Source organism: Lotus japonicus, chromosome 1, assembly GCF_012489685.1.
Source record: "Lotus japonicus ecotype B-129 chromosome 1, LjGifu_v1.2".
NCBI lineage: Eukaryota > Viridiplantae > Streptophyta > Magnoliopsida > Fabales > Fabaceae > Lotus > Lotus japonicus.
In genome coordinates, this window is record NC_080041.1 from 81516063 (window position 1) to 81537458 (window position 21396).

The 21396-nt window shown below is 37.0% G+C and overlaps 1 protein-coding gene across 1 annotated transcript in view; it reads right to left on the reverse strand.

Moving 5' to 3' along the window:
• The window catches only part of LOC130748047 (RNA polymerase II transcriptional coactivator KELP-like), a 39743-nt gene extending 26710 nt beyond the window's left edge, over nucleotides 1-13033 (reverse strand). The window contains exon 1 of the mRNA XM_057601136.1: nucleotides 12996-13033. Within this exon, the coding sequence (XP_057457119.1) occupies nucleotides 12996-13033 (38 nt within the window). The remainder of the gene's footprint in view (nucleotides 1-12995) is intronic.
• Nucleotides 13034-21396: the final 8363 nt, after the last annotated feature.

Here is a 21396-nt window from a genome sequence, read left to right on the forward strand (position 1 = left end):
GAAGGTCCATCACCTTGTAACTTGTCTTGCCCGGTTTGAAAGTGGTGTACAGGGCCTGGTTGGTTTTGTCTTTGGTGCTGGGTTTCAGCTTCGACTCAGTGAATTGGAATCGAAACCCATAAGCAGTGTCTGCACCTAGCAGATTCACGAATGACTTCTCCGTGATGATGATCTTCCTGCCAAGAATATGAGATACCACTTGAGTATCATCGCAGTCGGCGTGCTTCCAGAATTCCTTGACCAACTTCTCATACACCGGTCCTCGAAGTCGGTTGAAGTAGTTTCCCCAACCTTGAGCTTGGACCTCAGGACGAAGATCAAACCCATTTGCAGCCAGGTTGTCGAGGTCGAATCTCCATTCTGCCAGGACTTGGAGTTCCTCAGGAGCAAATACGCAGTGAACGGCACAGCCCCGTTCTGCAATTGGAACAATCTGCTCTTGAGCTTGAACTTGTTCTTGTGCCGGGTTCTCAGAGCCCCTTTGACCCGTTGCCAAACCAACTTCCATGTGAGGGAACTGAGGTGCATCTGCAGTAGATCTTCTGGTTTGTCTCACCATTTTGAAGAGGTTGAAGGTTTGAGGTAGAAGATGAAGTTTGAAGGATGAAGAGAGATCGAGAGAGAAATCAAGAAAGAGGCGGTTTTGAAAAGCAGAGAGTGCGAGAGTGAAAACCGGAAGTGAACGAGAACGTGTGTGTATAGTGGGTTTTATCAAATAACCGTTGTTGATTCAAAAAGCACTTTAAGATCAACGGTTGAAAATTAAAGATAGATAGTAACAGTAAAATACACAATCACACACAGGAGATAAGCATATCTACACGCAATCATAACAGACTGTCACACGGGCACATGGAATTATACATCAGAAATTCTGACACACGTGTTGTTGTCTCAGCTTCAGAGTCAGTACCAGTGGGCACACACACTCAGATTGAGTTACCTTCTGGACTAGACATCTTCTGATCAAGAAGTATCATAGTCAGAGGTTCTGATCCATCTTCACTCTGGACAAAAGTCCATGTTTAGATTTTTCAGAATAAAATTAAATCTATCCTCTGCTAAGGGCTTTGTAAAGATATCTGCCCATTGATGGTCAGTATCAACAAACTTCAGAAGAAGTACGCCCTTCTGTACATAATCTCTAATAAAGTGATACTTTACCTCAATGTGCTTTGCCCTTGAATGCAAGATAGGATTCTTACTCAATGAGATTGCAGCAGTGTTATCACAATAGATTGGGATATTGCTCTCAAGGATCTGATAATCCTCCAGCTGATGTTTCATCCAGAGCATCTGAGTGCTGCATATTGCTGCTGAGATATATTCTGCCTCTGCAGTTGATAGTGCAATGGTTGATTGCCTCTTGCTTGCCCATGAGACTAGATTGCTTCCCAGAAATTGACAATTTCCAGAAGTACTTTTTCTCTCTGTTCTATCTCCAGCATAATCAGCATCACAATAACCTGAAAGCTTATACTCTGATGTTTTCTTATACATCAAGCCAAGGTTAGTGGTGCCTTTCAGATACCTTAGGATCCTCTTAACAGCAGTTAAGTGGGTTTCCCTTGGATCTGATTGGAAACGAGCACATAAGTGAACACTAAATAATATGTCTGGCCTAGATGCAGTTAAGTATAGAAGTGAACCTATCATTCCACGATAGAGCTTCTGACATACTTTACCACTTTTATCTTCTTTCTCCAAAATGCATGTAGGATGCATTGGAGTCTTGGCCACTGTAGATTCCAGCATATTGAACTTCTTCAGAAGTTCTTTAGTGTACTTGCTCTGATGGATATATGTTCCTTCTGGTGTTTGATCAACTTGTATTCCCAGAAAGTACTTTAATTCTCCCATCATACTCATCTCAAATTCAGCCTGCATCATCTCAGAAAATTCTTTGCATAGAGATTGATTAGCAGAACCAAATATAATATCATCAACATAAATTTGCACAATTAAGATATCATCTTTATAAGTCTTGCAAAAAAGAGTTGTATCTACTTTACCCCTTACAAACTCATTCTCCAGAAGGAATGAGCTAAGTCTCTCATACCATGCTCTGGGAGCTTGCTTCAGACCGTAGAGTGATTTCTTCAATTTGAACACATGGTCTGGTTTCTTTTCATCTTCAAAACCTGGGGGTTGATGAACATAGACTTCCTCTGAGATATAACCATTTAGGAAGGCACTCTTTACGTCCATCTGATGTAGAACTATGTTGTGATTTACTGAAAAGGAGATCAACAGTCTAATTGCCTCCAGTCTTGCTACCGGAGCAAATGTTTCAGTGTAGTCTATTCCTTCCTGCTGGCTGTAGCCTTGAGCAACTAGCCTTGCCTTGTTTCTGACTACTTCTCCTTTCTCATTTAGCTTGTTTCTGAATACCCATTTCGTTCCAATAACATGAACATTCTCAGGCTTCTTCACTAAGCTCCAAACATCGTTCTTGGAAAATTGATTCAATTCTTCTTCCATGGCCAGAATCCAATCCTTGTCCTGAAGAGCTTCATCTATGGACTTGGGTTCAATTAAGGACACCAATCCTTTCAGACTCAGCAAGGTCTCTTCAGAGGGTCTGAAGGCAGATCTGGTTCTGACTGGTTCATCTTTGTTGCCCAGAATCAATTCCTTAGGGTGAGCTGCAGTGATTCTGCTCTTCTTCAGAGTTTGTGAGTTAGAGGGACCAGCTTCTTCCTCTGGTTCATCTTCCTCTGGCTCAACTTCCTCTGGAGCTTTGCCTTTGTCAGAAACATTAATGCTTAAATCTGCAAACTTTTCAACTAGCTTTGACTGGTCAGAGTCAAGCTTATCATCAAATCTAACATGAATAGATTCTTCAATAGTCTTAGCATCAGTATTATAAAATCTAAAACCTTTAGATCTATCAGAATAACCAAGTAATAGACACTTAGAAGACTTAGCATCAAATTTATGCAATCTATCCTTAGTATTGAGAACATAACAAACACAGCCAAAAGGATGAAAATAAGAAATGTTGGGTTTTATGTTCTTCCACAATTCATAAGGAGTCTTATTCAGAATTGGTCTCACAGAGATTCTGTTCTGAATGTAACATGTTGTATTTACTGCCTCTGCCCAAAAGTGCTTAGCCATGCCAGTTTCTTGGAGCATGGTTCTAGCCATCTCCTGAAGAGTTCTGTTCTTCCTCTCAACAACACCATTTTGTTGAGGAGTTCTGGGACAAGAGAAATCATGTGCAATTCCATAGGAATCAAACAGACTCTCAAACTTGTCATTCTCAAACTCTCCACCATGGTCACTTCTGACACGCACAATCCTACAAGCCTTCTCGTTTTGCACTTGAGCAATAAAGGTAGAGAACACAGCATGAGACTCATCCTTGCGGGTTAGAAACTTTACCCATGTCCAGCGGCTATAGTCATCAACGATAACCATCCCATATCTCTTGCCACCTATAGACTCAGTTTTCACTGGTCCAAACAGGTCGATAAGCAGAAGTTCTAACGGCCTTGAGGTTGAGACAACATTCTTTGCCTTGAAAGGGACTTTTGTGAATTTGCCTTTCTGACATGCTTCACAAAGAGCGTCTGAAGCGAACTTCAGATTGGGTAAGCCCCTGACAAGATTTAGCTTGCTCAGCTGAGAAATCTTTCTCATACTGGCATGCCCTAACCGTCTATGCCATACCCACTGCTCTTCATCAACAGACAGAAGGCACTTCACATTCTGAGCCTCCAACTCAGATAATCTGATCTTATAAATGTTGTTCTTCCTCTTGCTGTTAAACAGAACAGAGCCATCGATCTGACTTACAGCCCGGCAGGACTTTTGATTGAATATAACATCATAACCCTTGTCAGCTAATTGACTTATAGACAATAAGTTATGTGTTAAGCCGTCTACCAATAAAACATTATCAATGCATGGACTACTATCTACACAAATAGTACCAGTACCAACAATTTTACCCTTTTCATTTCCTCCGAAGCCAACTTCGCCTCCAGGCTTAAGTTTCAGCTCTCGGAACATACGCTTTTCTCCCGTCATGTGACGCGAGCATCCACTGTCCAGATACCATGATTGGTGTTTCAGTGGAGCTATCAAGGATATCTGCAACATAGATAATCTTGTCCTTAGGTACCCACTTTCTGGGTCCTCTTTTGTTAGTTACCCCAGAGGTTCTGATCACCTTGGGTGTCTCAACATAATATTTTAAAGGAATATTTGCATGATATTTAGTCATAGAGAAAGATCCCTTTTTAAGAGGGTTTTTAGCAATTTTAGCAGGTACAGGATCAGGCAATATGGTACCAGAGGGAACAAAGCATTCATACAAGGATTTAGCTTTAGACACAGAAGGCTCATTTCTAATTGGTTTAGAATAGCCAATGCCATGCATTCCATTTCTGCTTACGCCATAGATCATTGAAGCCATTAAGCTTCTATCCACGCTTTTAGCTAGGAATCTTTGAAAAGACTTTTCATACTTAGATTCATTTCTACAATCAGAGGCATCACAGGCAACAATTTCTTCTAACTTAGCAATCTGGTTCTTAAGCACAGAGTTAGAATTTACCAAAGCATGATTTTCATTTTTCAAATCAGAAATAATTTTCTCATGTTCAGAAGGAGTCTTGGAGACAGCAGATAAGTTCTTTTTCAACTTTTTATGCTTAGACAATAAAGAGTTATACTTATCCATGATATCAGACAAAGCATGTTTCAGTTCAGAGGTAGAGAAAGAAGCAAATACCTCATTTTCATCGTCTGAGTTAGGATCTCCTTCTGATTCTGAGTCAGAGTCAACAACTTCCTTTGACTCTGCTTCCTTGTCTTTGACAATTGCCATGAGTCCTTGGACTTCACCATCAGAGTCAACATCCTCGGACTCTGATTCATCAAATGTCACCATCAGACTCTTCTTCGTCTTGAAGTGCTTCTTTGGCTTCTTGTCTTTCTTCAACTTTGGACAATCACTTTTGTAGTGCCCAGATTCTTTGCACTCAAAACATGTGACTTCCTTGATTGAAGACTTCTTCTGGCCTGAGGACTCATACTTTCCTTTTGCCTTTCCAGAGCCTTTGAACTTGCTCTGCCTGTGCTTCCAGATGCGGTTGAGTCTCTTGGAGATCAGAGTCAGCTCATCTTCATCAGAATCTTCTGATGCTTCTTCAGATTCTTCTTCTTCAGCTTGAAGAGCCTTTGACTTCTCAACCTTAGCCTTTTCAGATTTGGATTTCAAGGCTATGGACTTTTTCCTCAGATCTTGCATCTCTGAGCGTTTTAGCTCATGGCATTTCAAAATGCTGATGAGTTCTTCTAAACTCATATTCTCAACGTCTCTCGTGAGCTCTATTGAAGTCACCAAAGGCATCCAACTTTCAGGAAGACACCTGATGACCCTTATGACATGATCTTTTGTTGTGTAGCTCTTGTTGAGAGGTCGTAATCTTCAGAGATTCAAAAATGCCTTTAGCAAACTCACGATCTGTAATCTTCTGGTACTCCTCATAGGAAATAGCACTTAGAAGAATTGCTCTTGCTTTGTGATGTTGTGAGTACAGCTTCTTTTGATCTGCAGTCATCTCTGACCTTGGGATCTTCTTGCCATCTGCATCAACTGGACGCTCATAGCCATCCACAATAATATCCCAGAGATCTGCATCGAAACCCAGAAAGAAACTTTCCAGTCTATCTTTCCAATATTCGAACCTTTGACCATCGAACATAGGAGGCTTTGCGTTGTAACCATCTCTTTGAGTTTCACTGGTGGTGGCAGCCATTGTTTTTCACACCGGCCCGGATCACTGAACACTGTTAGGTGTGGTAATCAGAACTTGCGCTCTGATACCAATTGAAGGTATGAAAAACGGTAGAAAGGGGGGGGTTTGAATAACGTTTTCAGAACAAAACTTCCACCTTAAAGATTTTGACAAATCTTTCGAGAACTTAAGTGCTAAAGATAAGAGATAGAAAAGCACACAAGGATTTTATCCTGGTTCACTTGATAAATCACTCAAGCTACTCCAGTCCACCCGTTAAGGTGATTTCTTCCTTCTTAGAATGAAGGCAATCCACTAATCAGGTAAGAGTTACAACTGCACTTGAAACCTACAAGTGACTAACAATTACACTGACTTAGCTCACACTAAGATTCACTCTCTTAGTCTTCTCTAGGATCCGATCAACCTTGATCTCCTAAAGGAACTAAACAAACTGTTTATCAAAGAATTGTTTACAAGAGATTTGCTTCTAAAAAGCTAATTGTAAACTCAATGAATTTCAGATGAAAGAAAGCTTAGAATAGTTTTAATATGTCTTGCGCGTGTGTATTTCTTTTTCTTAGCCGCTTCTTTCAATCTTCAGCCTCTATATATACTCCAAGGATTAGGGTTGAGCGTTGCATGGGAAATGCTACCGTTGGAGGGCAGTTCTGGAAAATCCAGCTTCTGCTGTGGCTGAGAACGTTAGGTAGGTCGTCAGAAAGGTACACTTGCTTTTGTACTTGGATAGCGACTTGACCTTTTAACCTAGGAGACTTCTGATCAGGGGAATACTTCATATTGGAACTTGTGAAGCCGGTTGATCAGAGTCAGAGGGAAAGCACAGATCCTCTGACCATTGTATCTTCTGATTCTGAACTCAGAGGGAAGAACATGGCCTTCAGAGTTTCTTGCTTCTGGACTTCAGAGTTTCCACTATTCAGCTTCTGGATCTTCAGAGTCTTCTACACCATCAGAACATCTGAACCTTCAGTGTTTCTTGGTTATCAGAACTTCTGGATCTTCAGAGCTTCTAGCGACTGAGTCCACATCAGAGTTTGTATAGCTTCAGAACTTCTGAAGCTTTTCCACTGTTCATACTGAACATGGTGAATGCGAAAGCGTTGCTTGGGTTACCCTTTATACACAGTGCTTCTGATTTGTGTGAGATTGAGTTGAGGTCAGAGCCTGTAAATAGCACACTCAGAAAAACACGTTAGAGTACCACAATTGTTCATATCAAAAGGTTAACTTGTAATCATCAAAACATAGAGTTGTACTACTAGATCAAAACTTGATCTTACAGCCCGAATCTCATTCGTCCTATCAAACTTTCTCAAAACTCTCAAAATAAAATCGGCATGACCTGCCCGCTATTCTCACCATTCAGAATCTCAGATTTCCAGTGTAAAGCATATTTAAATCATCACAATCAACAACATGTCATATATCAAGAAATCTCAACATTAACACTTAGCACTTAGCATATAAAGCATGCACCACACATCCTAGATTACCCACATAGCACATAGCATGTAAGTCAATCTCAAAAACATTCAGTAGATGAATCATCTACATTGTCAGCCGAAGCCTCAGAAAACATTTTCCAATCACACACAATCCAGTGCATAAACAGTAAACAATGTCGAAACATCGACCCTAAGCATTAACTAGAGATTCAGTGAGAAGCCCTCACCTGAAAGTTCTCCAGAATGATCAACTAGTGCTTCCTCGCACTCAAAGCCTTGTTCCTCAGGGAATTCCTCAAAATCACCTTTAGAGCAAAACCACAGAAATACTATCAGAATCTATCGGAAACTAAACTATCAATACTTACTAAGGTTACACGAAGCAATACATACTCCGAGGTACGATAATCTAGCGCGAAAGGACAAGTTTTCGGAAAAGGAAATTTTCCTCCTCCCCCCTATAGGGCTCGGCCACTTTGGTTAATTGTGGGGTTCGATTTTTCTTCGATCAAACTTGGTTCCTATGCTTTCATAAGCCGTAACTAAGGGTATTCTGAACTCGGAAAAATTATCGGATCAAAAACTGTCGCAGGGGTATTTTGGTCATGATTTTTAACTTAGAAATTTCAAAACTGAAATCCCAAAAATAAAATTTTGCAGGGACGTCACCAACGACGTTTATGACAACTAATCCTACTAGCACTAAGCTAAGGCGATAGTTTTCAGCCTAAAGGTTGAAGCTTTACACCAAAAACTCCAAAAATGGGTATTTTAGGTTCAAATTGATTCCGGCGGAATTCCGGCGACATAACGGAAAATCTAACCCGGCAGAAGTGATCTTGGGCACATATAGAAGAGGTTTAGAATCAGAAATGAAAGATTCAGGATAGTTTTGCAAAAACCCATAAACTATCCGCTCAGAAAACTCTACAGAAAAGCTATGGAAAAAGCGATCAGAGGTAAGGATTAGCGACTATACCTCGAAACCTTGAAGCAGCAACTGATTAATCAACGATCAAGCAAGGATTGAACAAAATCTTCTTCTCCTCCTCTCCTCTCAAACTCGCGGCCTCCTTGGATGAAATGGGTAAGATATTTGTTTTTTCTCATTTCTTGGCTATATATAGAGGTTGGCAAAACGCGGTAAAATGAAAGTTTCGCGAATCTGATTTTTCCGGCATCATTCTCCGTGAATTAATAGATATGTTTTGGCGAAAGAATTCCAAAACTATAAAGAGGTCTCCTTGTATTTTTGGCAACTAATGCATAGTCGGTATAAAACTATTTTACCCGATAAGTTGCTGTTTGCATCGAATGTCGGAATAGAAAACTTCCTTCGGAAGAAAGATTGAAATCATCAAGAGAAATGGGTGTACGCGTGTAGAATATTCATTTGAAGCTCTGAATAGATAAAGTCCCCATAGTCGGGTGATTCTAGGGTTTTGAAATACCAGGGATTCGGTTTCGGCAAACTTCCGATGATTGGAATCGGACGTTCGTAGATCCTAGAGTTTTGCCTCGAAACGATTTTGATATATGGAAAAAGAGAAGTTCTAACATTTCTCTGAAGATTTTTGGAATTAACTTCCGTCGTGCCTAAAAGTGAAAATTAGCTATATACTAGGGTTTCTGACCTAGGTTTAAGCGTGTAACGATCGTGCTATAACTTTTATCGATCATAATACAATCCTTGAACTTTTCCCTGAACTTTCTCCTTCATAAATATATTTCATTTAATAAACTTTCGTTCAGGTTTCCCTTCACATTACATCAACCCTAATCGTGAATAAGAAGTTTATTCACTTAGCATGAACTTAAAAACTCGGGCCTTACATTTTTAATATATTTAATTTATTTATTATCATATATGTATTTAATTAGGAAAATTACTCTATTATAATAAATAATTACTTGATAAAAAATATAAAAGTAGCAATATTTAAAAAAATCATTAAATGATGTAATTAATGTAAAAACTCAAGTGAGCTTTACATATATATATATATAGATAGTTTATATTATTTAGTAAGTTAATTATTAAATATTGATATTTTGAATAATAATTATTTGGGTACAAACAAAAAATTGTTGGCTACACAATTACAAAAAGTTTAATTGCATTAAATGATATTTAATATTTTTACAAATATTTTATTAAGTTATAAAAATTACTTCAATGTTAAACATTTAATAGAAATTAAATGTATTATTGAGTACTTATATAATGATAATTATAATTGATCATTATTGTTTTCAATAACTAGAAATATAAATACTTTGACAAATATACTTAAATCATTATATAGATGATAATTATATTTTCCGATGTACCAAAAAAAAAGATGATGATTATAAATCCTTAGGAAAATGAAATAAACTAGTGTTTTCTTACCCGCGCGTTGCACGAGTGAATTTGTCTATTGTATTTGATACATCGATTAATATTTTAAATTATAATAAAGATGTAGATATTTAAATAGCACAAATTTTGAAAAACACATAAGTTAATAAGCTAAAAGCTTTAAGTTTTGCATATGTGAGGTATAACTGAATTTTGTTTGTGAAGATGTATACTCGTGTTGCATAAAAGGTAATGCGTTTGTGTTTTAGATATATAACAATACATAAATATATAATTATTGTTTAAATTATTAAAAATACACTTAAGTTATAGAAAAATGAATTTTTTTTTAACTCGTACAAATTTTCATTTTTCATGTAAAATGTTCCTCCCCCGTGACATCTCGTAACTCTAATTTGTTAGCACTGATAAATTTAAGTCATAATTTTATAGTATATATGTATTAATATTTTGTATTCCTCGTACTTTGCTTACTATCAAATTATTATAGTTATTATTTTTTTGAGAACAAATAGCTTTTATTAATAATAAAGATGAATCATGAGAACAATCCTCTCATGTAGATTGGATGACAAAAAGTGTGATCAAGAAAATACAATCATCCCCGCCCAGGCAAACAAAGCAAAAAGCTTTGTCAACCTATGAACTATTTTGGTGAGAAAGACACCTTATGCAGGGTCTCATTAAAACCCTCTTAGGAAAAACCCGGCGGGAAAACCCCAAGAGGGAAAAAGAGTACTCACACAAAAGCCAACACCAAAAGTAGCCTCTAATTAAGAATTGTGACTTCACATCCAGTAGCAAAAAGTTAGAACAAAACCAAATTAAGAATTAATCCAAGCTGTTGCACAATAATTTCCTATGACAGTAACCTCTTCATGCCTTCTTTAATAAGCCACCCAAGGACCATGACTCACACTCTCACAGCCGAGAGAGATTCCATAAACATGTCAATAATGAGTACACAGGATGCCAACTAATCAAGGCCTCTCAAATCAATTAAATGTGCCAATCTTCCTTCAATGTGCCAATCTTCCTTCAAGTTCCTTCTCTATGACGTATAAGACATTTCAACTGAAAAATCAATTGAATAACCCACCTCTCTTTAAGATTTCTAGAAACCAGAAATTGCCACAGCCAAGGACAGCTTCATCTAAATACAACCCTCCTGCGAGTGTATAGGTACACAGGATCCATTTGAGCAGCCCCACGTCTTCTTTCCCCACGGATCAAAATCCCATTAAAATCACCTCCTAGACAGATTGCATACCCTTTTTGAAAACAACACCATAGTTATATACATATATAAATATACAATCTAAATTTTTTTTAAACAATACAAAAGTTAATTATATTAAATTTTTTATATTAAAATAATATCAATTCATTAGTTTAGAATATAATGATTGTATAAAAAAAGTATAATGGTACTTTTTATATGAAACAAAATCTCACGTAGATAGCATTATAGTAGTTTAAAATTAAAACATACAACTAACAATAGCTTTTAGATTTCAGAGCAGCCTTAAATGCAAATCATCTTACTAAATGGATTCTGATTTATCAAAGAAATAAAGAAGTTAACTGTATAGAGAAATCCTTGGGGTTTTACAAAATCTCATGTTACATATACATAAAGAAATCTCTAAAATTAAAAAGAAGATTTTACAATGATAATTTTTATATCAAACAAAATCTCACGTTACATATACATAAAGAAATCTCTATAGTTAAAAATAAGATTTTAAAATTAATAATGGCTGCAATCACATTAATAACGGCTGTTTGATAGAGTAATATCGTTTCACCCTCCATAAATGTACATCAAACCTTATAAGTAGTAACCTATAAGCTCTAGTCCGCGGCTAATGAGAAACTCTACCAAATTCACCTCGTAACCATCAAATCTTTGCGTGTTCATGGTAGCTCTGTGGACCCTTAGCACCGGATCAGCTCCATTTTACTGAAATTAACATTAAATAAAAATAAGACAAATTAAGAAAAAATCAAGAAATAAACAACCTAAATCCTAATCAAATCTAAAATTTAAAAAGATACTAATTAAAGATAGATAAAAACTATCAAAATCTAAAAAATCACAAAAAAACTTTTAAAATCATAAATTAAATAAAAATCAGAAAATTCAATAAAGACACCATAAAAATTAATTAATACTCTCAAAATAAATTAAAAATAAAACAAAAGACCCAAGATAAAATCAAGAAATAAACAACCTAAATCTTAATAAAATCTAAAAACTAAAAAGGTACTAACTAAAGATAGATAAAAACTACCAAAATCTAGCAAATCACAATAAAAAGTCAAAAAAATCCTGAATTAAATAAAAATTCGAAAATTCAATAAAAATACGATAAAAATTAATTAACACTCTTAAGGAAATATGTAACTTTAGGGTTTAGAACTTATGAAAGGTGCTACTGGACTGGCGGTGTGTTTTTCACGGGCTGAACAACTTGATGTTTTTTTTTTGTTACTTACGGGCTTTTTGGATAGTTAATGTATTTTTACTCATATTTTTTTGTCAACATGTGCTTTTTTTATAAATGCCTTAAATTTAAATCCAGTTCCCTATTAAAAAAATTAATTCAAACGGTTTTTTTGTGTTTTCTAATATACAATTTTTTTAAAAAAAATATACACTAACTATTTAGCATTATTCAATTTTTATATATTTTATTAAAAACAACATTCAATACGATGCTATAATTAATAAAATATTATTTAAAAGAATTCCAAATTAATTGATTTTTTAAAGATTATTTTCCTAATTCTATCCTAAAATCAAACTTGTACAAAATAAAAGGTAAACATTTAATCTCATCTTGGAGTGGTTCATATTTTCTTTTTGTCGGTGATCCATATTATTATTATTTTAGAAATTGTGATCCATATTATTTTACTTCCTCACCAAGGTGAAATACCTAATTCTTTCAAGTAAAAAAAAGGTGAAATACCTAATTGACAAAAAAAAGGTGAAATATATATCTGCATCTTCAAATGGTGAACACTGTGTCGTTCAACTGAAATATATACCTGCACCTTCAAATGGTTAATGTAAATATATTTTATTATTTTTTTACCGCATAAATATATTTTATCATTATTGTTATAAATTCAAGAGAAGAAAGAGTCAGCAATAATCACAATTCAAATAACATATCAAAAACATAAAACACAAAACAGTTTCTATTTCTATGTTAGCTTACCTCTTCAATCAATTTTTTTTTTGAGAGCAAAAGAGAGTTATTCAATAATAAACGAAAAGGAGAACAAACTACAAGGAAGGGAAAAAAACACCAAACCACCCAAGGAACAAACACAATAGCCCAAAAGAAAAGAGAACAACCACCCTACTTCAAAAAAGGAAAATTTTCTTTAATAACTTCGGCCAACCCTTGAATAGCATCTTCATCACTACCAGGGAAAGACATGCCTGCAAACTGAGCAAGACGCCACAGATAAAATCAAGAAAGGACATAAAAAAATTATCACATAAAAGAATTTTTTTGGATGATTTGGTTTTAAATCAAAATAGGTACGCATACGTAGAAGCTACCAAAATTTAAAAAGGTACTGATATAGATAAAAACTACCAAAATCTAGCAAATCACAAAATAAACTCATAAAATATATCATGAATTAAATAAAATTCCGAAATTTCAATAAAATACCATAAAAATTAATTAATAATATAAAAATAAATAAAAAATAAAATAAAAGACCCACAGATAAAATCAAGAAATAAACAACCTAAATTATAATCAAATCTAAAATTTAAAAAGGTACTGAATAAATATAGATAAAAACTATCAAAATCTAGTAAATCGCAATAAAAAACTCATAAAATCCTGAATTAATTAAAAATCCGAAAATTCAATAAAAATACCATAAATATTAATTAGTACTCTAAAAATAAATCAAAAATAAATTAAGATAAAATCAAGAAATAAATAACCCAAATCCTGATGAAATCTAAAATTTGAAAATGTATTTTTTTATGAGAATTAACTTGAGAATGACACGTGAAATTTTTTTTATGAGAATTAACGTGAGAATGATACGTCACTAAGAATTAACGTGAGAACGACACGTCACTAAATCAGTCTGATGGGAGCTCTTCTTTTCTAATATATATTGATGATAAAATAAAACTAAGTAATATTTTCAATATGTAAAAAATATATTAAGTATTAAAATTAGTCAAAGACACAATGATACTTATATATATATATATATATATATATACAAATATATTATTAAAATTATTGATTGAGAAAAAAAACATAAGAACAACTCTCTCATGAATTAGGGAAACACCAATAGAAGTATTAATGATTTTATTTATTATTTTTCATTTAAATCAATTAAAGTTTACATAGATTTAGTCTTTTAAAGAACATAATAAAAATGAAATAAATGTGTATAAATTAAGGTCACATACTCCAAAAAAAAACCTGAGCTTAAGTTATATTTGAAATTATTTAATACTTTAAAGATTTACTGCTATATAATTCAAATATCATTTGTTAAATTATCTTGTATACATAATTAGTGAAATACACTTGAAAATATTTCTATCATAATAATAATTCATTAAAATTTCATTTAAAAATTAAATATTATTTATATAATTCAGTATATTAATTGTTGAATAAAAACATATTGTTTCTATGATAAAGATGTAAAAAATGTAAAATTAATTGGATACACTATTTTTTTTAGAGCAAAGTTGTACATATGTCAAAGACACACACATATATAGACAAATTATTCAAGACGATAGAAACTTGATTTTTTTTTTTGGCTTAATTGCAGTTTTCGTCCCTGATGTATAGTGCTTGTGCAATTTTCATCCCCTGTGTTTAAAACGAGCGATTTTGGTACACCTAAGTTTGAAACGTGAAAATTGGGTCCATCCGTTAGTTCACCGTTTGATACTTAACTCCGTTAGCCTACGTGGACATCCAAAATGGTCTGGAATTACTACCTGCACCACCCTTGATTAAAATTATTTATTTTTTGAAACAAAAGAATTCAATTAAAAGTAAATTAAAATAACTAAAACCTAATTCCCAAATCTATTACCCGATTAACCCCACCAATCTTAGAAACCTTATCTTTTTCACCTTCTTCTTTGTGCGTATCGAACCCCCCTTCTTCCTTCCCCTTCAATCTCCTTCAACCGATTGTGAGGAAGTGTGTGATCGAACGGCTCCAACGGAAGAATCTCCAATGGCTGGTGGGCACGCGCGTGGAACACGAGGCTCACAGGGACAACGACCAGGAGAGGAGCATGTGGTCCCTGAACCTGAACGAAGAACACGAGGCTCACAGGGACAACGACCAGGAAAGGAGCATGTGGTCCCTGAACCTGAACGAAGAACATGCGACAAGGAGCCTTTTGACCTGTTTTCGTTATTGGTAGGGGATAAACTGCCGGAAAATTACCGCTTTAGGTACAAATCCCCAACTTTCTCTTGTCTTTTTACTTTCATATTGTTCGGTTACTGTTTAGGGTTTGCTAGGGTGTTCATTACAAAGTTAATGGGGTTGTTGAAACACTGTTGTTTTTGGTTTGTAGGCCTACTGCTTCCAATATAATCACAGTTCACTTATGGCATAAAGGGTATTTTGTCGATGAACCCAGATATGACTATGTTGAAGGTGTGTGTCAAAGTTTTGAGGGATGGGATGTTGATCAGCTTAATTCAATAGAAATTGGCAAGTTGGTGAAATCACTAGGTTATGCTTCATTCAAATGTGTGTGGTATAGGAACCCTAGACTAGGGTTGTACAATGGCATCAAACCATTTAAAGATGATGCAGATGTGATTGGATTTCTGCGAGATGTTGAAGGGCATGATGAAGTGGAGTTCTATGTAGAGCATTGGGTAGATACTCAGATTGATGTGGAAGAAAGAAATGACAAGGGGGAAAGGGAGATTTCAGTGGAAGTTCTCAGTGACAGTTTCTTCAGTCAACCTGAGGTCCTAAGTATTTTAAATCAGTGTGAGCAATCTAGTCTTCATACTGTAACTGTAGAGAGTGTGGTTGCTGAGAAGTCTATTCCTGCAGCTGTAGACAGTGTGGTTGTTGAGGATTCTCTCCCACCAAAGGAGACTTTGGTCAACCAGCAATCTGAGGTTGTTGAAGAGGAGCCTCTCCCACCAAAGGATACTGTGGTCAGTCAGGATTCTGTGATTGGTGAGGAAGACTATTGTCCATATTCTGATGATGAGGAAGATGATGAGTATGAGCCTGCAACAGATGAAGATGTAGATTCTGATGATGTTAGTCTGGATGACCCTGATTATGATGAAAGCTGGGATTGGGCTTCTGTTGTGCCACCTATAACAAGCAAAACTCCTGCATTGAATCTTGTACCTGCCTTTGCTTCCTCCAACAATCCCAAAACTAGTGTTTTTGATGACTTTGAAAATGATGATGGAAATTCTGATGAGTTAGACACCCCACCAGGAAGTGATGATGAAGATGAGCAGAGGAATTTTCCAAAGTTCAAGTTAGGTGAAGAAGACAGTGAGGTTAAATTTGAACTTGGGCTCATTTTCCCAACTGCTGAACTGTTTAGGACAGCTGTGAAGGAGTATGCTTTACAGAAAAAGAAGAACGTGTATTTGTGGAAGAATGACAAAAAAAGACTTGTAGTGAAGTGCATGCCAGAATGTCCTTACTACATTAGAGCCTCTAAGTATACGCAGAACACTTACTACCAGATTGTTAGCTTTGTTGATAAACACACATGCCACAGGACATCAAAGAATAGACAAGCCAAGACAAAATGCATTGCTCGGAAGTTTGTTCCTCTTTTGAGACATACACCATCAATGAAGATTAGAGCACTTGTTGAGGAGGCCAGAATTCGGTGGGGGATTCGTATGAGCAGATTTCAAGTGTACAGAGCTAAGGTTAAGGCACTTGAGATGATCGACGGAGCTATTTATGAGCAGTATACTCACCTGAGGAGTTATGCTGAAGAACTCATCAGAAGTAATCCAGGGAGTACTGTGATCATCAAAAGCTCTGTTGGAGTTGATGGACCAGTCTTTGAAAGGATTTACGTGTGTTTTGCAGCTTGTAAAATGGCTTTTGCTACCACATGCAGGCCTTTAATAGGGTTAGATGGCTGTTTTCTAAAGGGAGTTTATGGTGGGCAGTTGTTGACAGCAATAGGGAAAGATGGTAATAACCAAATGATTCCTATTGCATTTGCAGTTGTGGAAGCAGAAACAAAGGATTCATGGTCTTGGTTTGTGGACCTATTGATGGGGGATTTGAATGGGATTCAGAGAAAGCCATGGTGCTTTATTTCAGATCAACAGAAGGTTATAAATTTCAGATTTCAATCACCTAATTTCACTTTAATTTCACTCATACTTAATGTATTTTCCTTTTGGTTTGTAGGGTTTGGTTCCTACATTACAGGAGTTGAATCCTAATGTTGACCACAGGTTTTGTGTCAAACACTTGTATGGTAATTGGAGGAAGAAGTACCCCGGTGAGGAGATGAAAAGTGCATTATGGGCTGCTGCTAGGGCGACTACAATGCCAGAATGGGAGAGAGCAATGGAGAATATGAAGAGCTTGAATGAGGAAGCATGGAAAGACATGTCTGAGATCCCTCCAAAGAAGTGGACTAGAGCTGCCTTTAGCACTTACCCTGTGTGTCATCTACAAGTCAATAACATGTGCGAGGCATTCAACCGGGCTATTCTGGAATGGAGAGAGAAGCCAATAATCTCTCTCATTGATGGACTAAAATCATATATGACTGATAGGATTGTGAAGCAGAGAAACTTGATTCTGAGGTACAGAGGAGAAATTTGTCCAATGATACAACAGAAGCTTGAGGTGAACAAGGACTATGCTGATAGATGGCATGCTCAATGGCATGGAGATGGGAGCAATTCACAATTTGAGGTTTCAAATGGGCATGACAAGTATATTGTTGACTTGAAGATTAAAAGTTGTGCTTGCAGAAGGTGGGATTTGTCTGGAATTCCCTGCTGCCATGCAATTGCTTGTATGTATTACAACAATGAAATTCCTGAAGACTATGTTAGTCCTTGGTACAGGTAAATAAATAACATACTTCATTGTGTTTCTTTGGTTGTGTTTGTTAATCCTTGGTGAATGACTATGTGAGTGTTGACTGTGTTTTTTGCAGGAAAACAACATTTCTAAAGACCTATGAGTATATTATCATGCCCTCAAATGGTCCTAAGTTATGGTCCACAAGTTCAGCTCCACCCCTGAAGCCACCTTACATGAGAAGGGCACCAGGAAGACCCAAGAAGCAGCGGAATAAGACTAATGATGAGCCTAAGAACCCTCACAAGCTAAAGAGACAACAATCTACAATTAAGTGTGGCAGATGTGGGGAATGGGGCCATAATGTTAGGACATGCAAAGGGAAGACTGCTGCTGATAGGGAGATACCAACTGGTGGAAATCAGGTAACATCAAAATTTCTTTGTTGACATTTTGATATTCATTCTTTAGTTATAGTGTGACTAAGACAATGTTTTTGTAATTGCTTTGCTTCTAAGATCATACACACTTTGTTCACCCTGAACAGAGGGTGAGTAATGCACAGGGAAGTGGAGCTGGAGCAGGGCCAAGTAATGCACAAGGAAGTGGAGCTGGAGCAGGGCCAAGTAATGCTGGAAGAGGAGCTGGAAGGGGAGCAGGTAGAGGAACTGGAAGGGGAGCAGGTAGAGGAGCTGGAAGGGGAGAAGGTAGAGGAGCTGGAAGGGGAGCAGCTAGAGGAGCAGGAAGGAGAGCTGGAAGGGGAGCTGGTAGAGGAGCAGGAAGAGGTCAACCATTACCACCACCACAAGCCACTCAGCCTATTCAGAACTCTCAAACAGGCAGCACATTAACCTCACAACTTCCAAGTGCTTCTCAGGTTGATGAAAGGTCAAGGAAGAAGCAGAAAATGGTGGTGGGAACTCAAGGAAGCAATGCATAACTGAATATGCATTGCAATCTGTCATTTTGGTGTCATTTGGAACAAGTTATGTCTGTTTAGTGTCATCTTGAACAAGTTATGTCATGTTCTCAGTTTAGTGTCATTTTGAACAAGTTATGTCATGTTCTCAGTTTAGTGTCATTTTGAACAAGTTATGTAATGTGTTTAATGTCACTTTGGACAAGTAAGGTTAAGTGCAATTGTGTTATTTTCATTTCAAGTGCAATGTGTTATTGTGAGATGTTATTTTCATTTCAAGTGCAATGGTGCAATGTGCTATTCTGAGATTTTCATTTCAAGACCTGGTATTCATTTTCATACTACCCTTTATGTGTAATTGTTTAGAGAAAGGCTTAAGAAAAAATCATAAAACAGAGCACATTTGAACACAAAAGACCTGCTTCCATTTCATTGATAGGTAAACATTCTCCAAATACATTGCATAATTCGAATAGACATACACATCCATTAAACTCCTAACCAAAACACCAAGTCTCTAAACACAAATCAGAGCTTCCAATACATAAGGCCAATCACTATGACCAACACCACAATAACTACACAGCAAACTCCAATACACCAATGTAAAAACTTCTCCTTCTTCTTCAAGCCTTCAACCACAGTAAGTAACCAAGCAATCACCTTCTTCTCGCGTTGATTGAACTCTTGATCATGCCACTGGAAAAACCCACATCTCCTTTTCTTGCCCTGAAATCTTCAACAAAAGAATGGGTTGAGATTCAGATCGAGGGAATGTGAGGAGTGGACAACCGAATGAAAACCTCATGTTTACCTGGTACAAGCCACATCCATAGAACCTTCTCCCTGGGTTCTCTCTGGTCCACGACGTCCTAAGTGGAGAAACAACCCCACAATCGCAAATCACTCTTCTGCCATGGGAGTCACTGACACTCGTCGCAGACGACGACGAAGCTTGAGGCACTCGCCCATTCATGTCCATTCACGAAGCCTGGAGAAAGTTCTTGGTCTGGGTTCGTGGTCTGGAGAACGTTGGTCTCGAACAACTGATTTCTAGGGTTTAGAATTGGGAAATTTGGGACTCAATCCTTATTTGAATGTCCATGGTAATTTTTTTATTTTATTCATTTTTTTTTAATGACCTGTTTCCTTATCTGGAGTCATAGTGGCAGTACAGGTCATTAATGAGAGCCACGTAGGCCAATTTAAACGGTGAACTAACGGATGGACCCAATTTTCACGTTTCAAACTTAGGTGTACCAAAATCGCTCGTTTTAAACACAGGGGATGAAAATTGCACAAGCACTATACATCAGGGACGAAAACTGCAATTAAGCCTTTTTTTTGTGTGCAGAAGTATGAGTAATGACATCGCAAGCCTCCCACTCCCTGTCTGCGCTGCCAAGCTCCGCCTCCACATGGCGACACTCCTATTTTCGGTATTCATAGCGGAGCCGTGGGAGCTCATTTTCCAACGAAGTCTGTAACAACTACAGCAGGTCAACGTTGTTATTGTTGGAGGACTTGTCAAAGTTCTTCTCTCTTCCAGTCTTCCGCTTTGTTTCGCTCTATCTTTCTACGTCTTTCATCTCTTGCTTTGGCCTAGTTTCTCCCAATTCCCTTCTTTGAAGCAATGTTAAGTTCCTTTTCCATCGCATGACTCAAAGTCACAATTACTCTAGTGCTTCGCCAAGGCAAGGTTTGGACTTTGGGGGTTGCAAGACTAAAGATGTCGATCTAGTGGATGAGCAGGATGAAACGATTCCAGAAAATAAAGGGGCTTGCAGATCCAGTTTCACTCTCTTCATCGATGGGATTATGGAAGTTTTTGATTATCATCATATTAGGAGTTTGTTTGCACCTTTTGGGAAGCTTTTGAACGTTTTCAATCAAAGGAAGAGGAAGTTTGGGAGGCGAATTTGGTTCAGCTTCGTTCCTTTCTCTTAAGGAAAGCAAGATTTTTCGGCAATCAAAGCTCTGAATGGCTTTAGTGTGGGAGGCACTTCTCTCTTTGTGGCGATGGTTAGAGTCAAGGTATAAATTGGGCTTCTGCCTTGAAGCACGCGTCCTTGAAGATGCTAGTGTAATCGTCCTTGAAGTTGTCAGGGTTGTCTTATGCAGGGTGCTTTCGGATGTTGGGTTTGCTCATACCCAAAAGTTGTGGAAGGATGTCTTGGTGGGAAAGATGAGGGCACACAAGTCTTTGCTTGTGGATGAGGATTGGAAGTTTTTGTTCTTAATAGGGTCTGCAATTCGGGTGCTAGGATTCCTGATGATATCGTGTTCCCTGAATCGTTGGTTGGTGATGCGACGATGGTGACCCATCCTTCTTCCAATAGTCTTAGGTGTGCTAGATCCTTTTTCATAGAGGCCTTAGAAAATGCATTTTGGTCCTCATATATGTTGCATTTGACGATTTGGAACGGTGAGATTTTTTGCTATCTATAACCTTGCCTCGGTTTTATTGCTTTTTAAGGTTTGTATCACTTTAGGGGTTGTTTTCAAGTTCTTTCCCAGCAGTTGGGGGGAGGGGGCGTGTCGCTAAACCTCAGGTAAGGTTTTCTAGGGAAGGGCAAGTCTTTTTATGCTGGTTTCCATCTCATTCACATTAGATCTCATTGTGATGTTGGTACGGTTGTTGGCTCGTTGCAGAAATATGTTTCTTCTTCTGGTTCTTTCCTTTCTCCTGGTGGTTTGGAGGATGGCGATTCTTGTTGTGAGGAGAATATTTGTTTTCTCAATAACTGGGATCTTAGAGCTTATATTCCTAAAACTCGCCCACGGGGGCGTCCTAAAAAAATAAAGGGAGGTCATAAGCCTTATCCA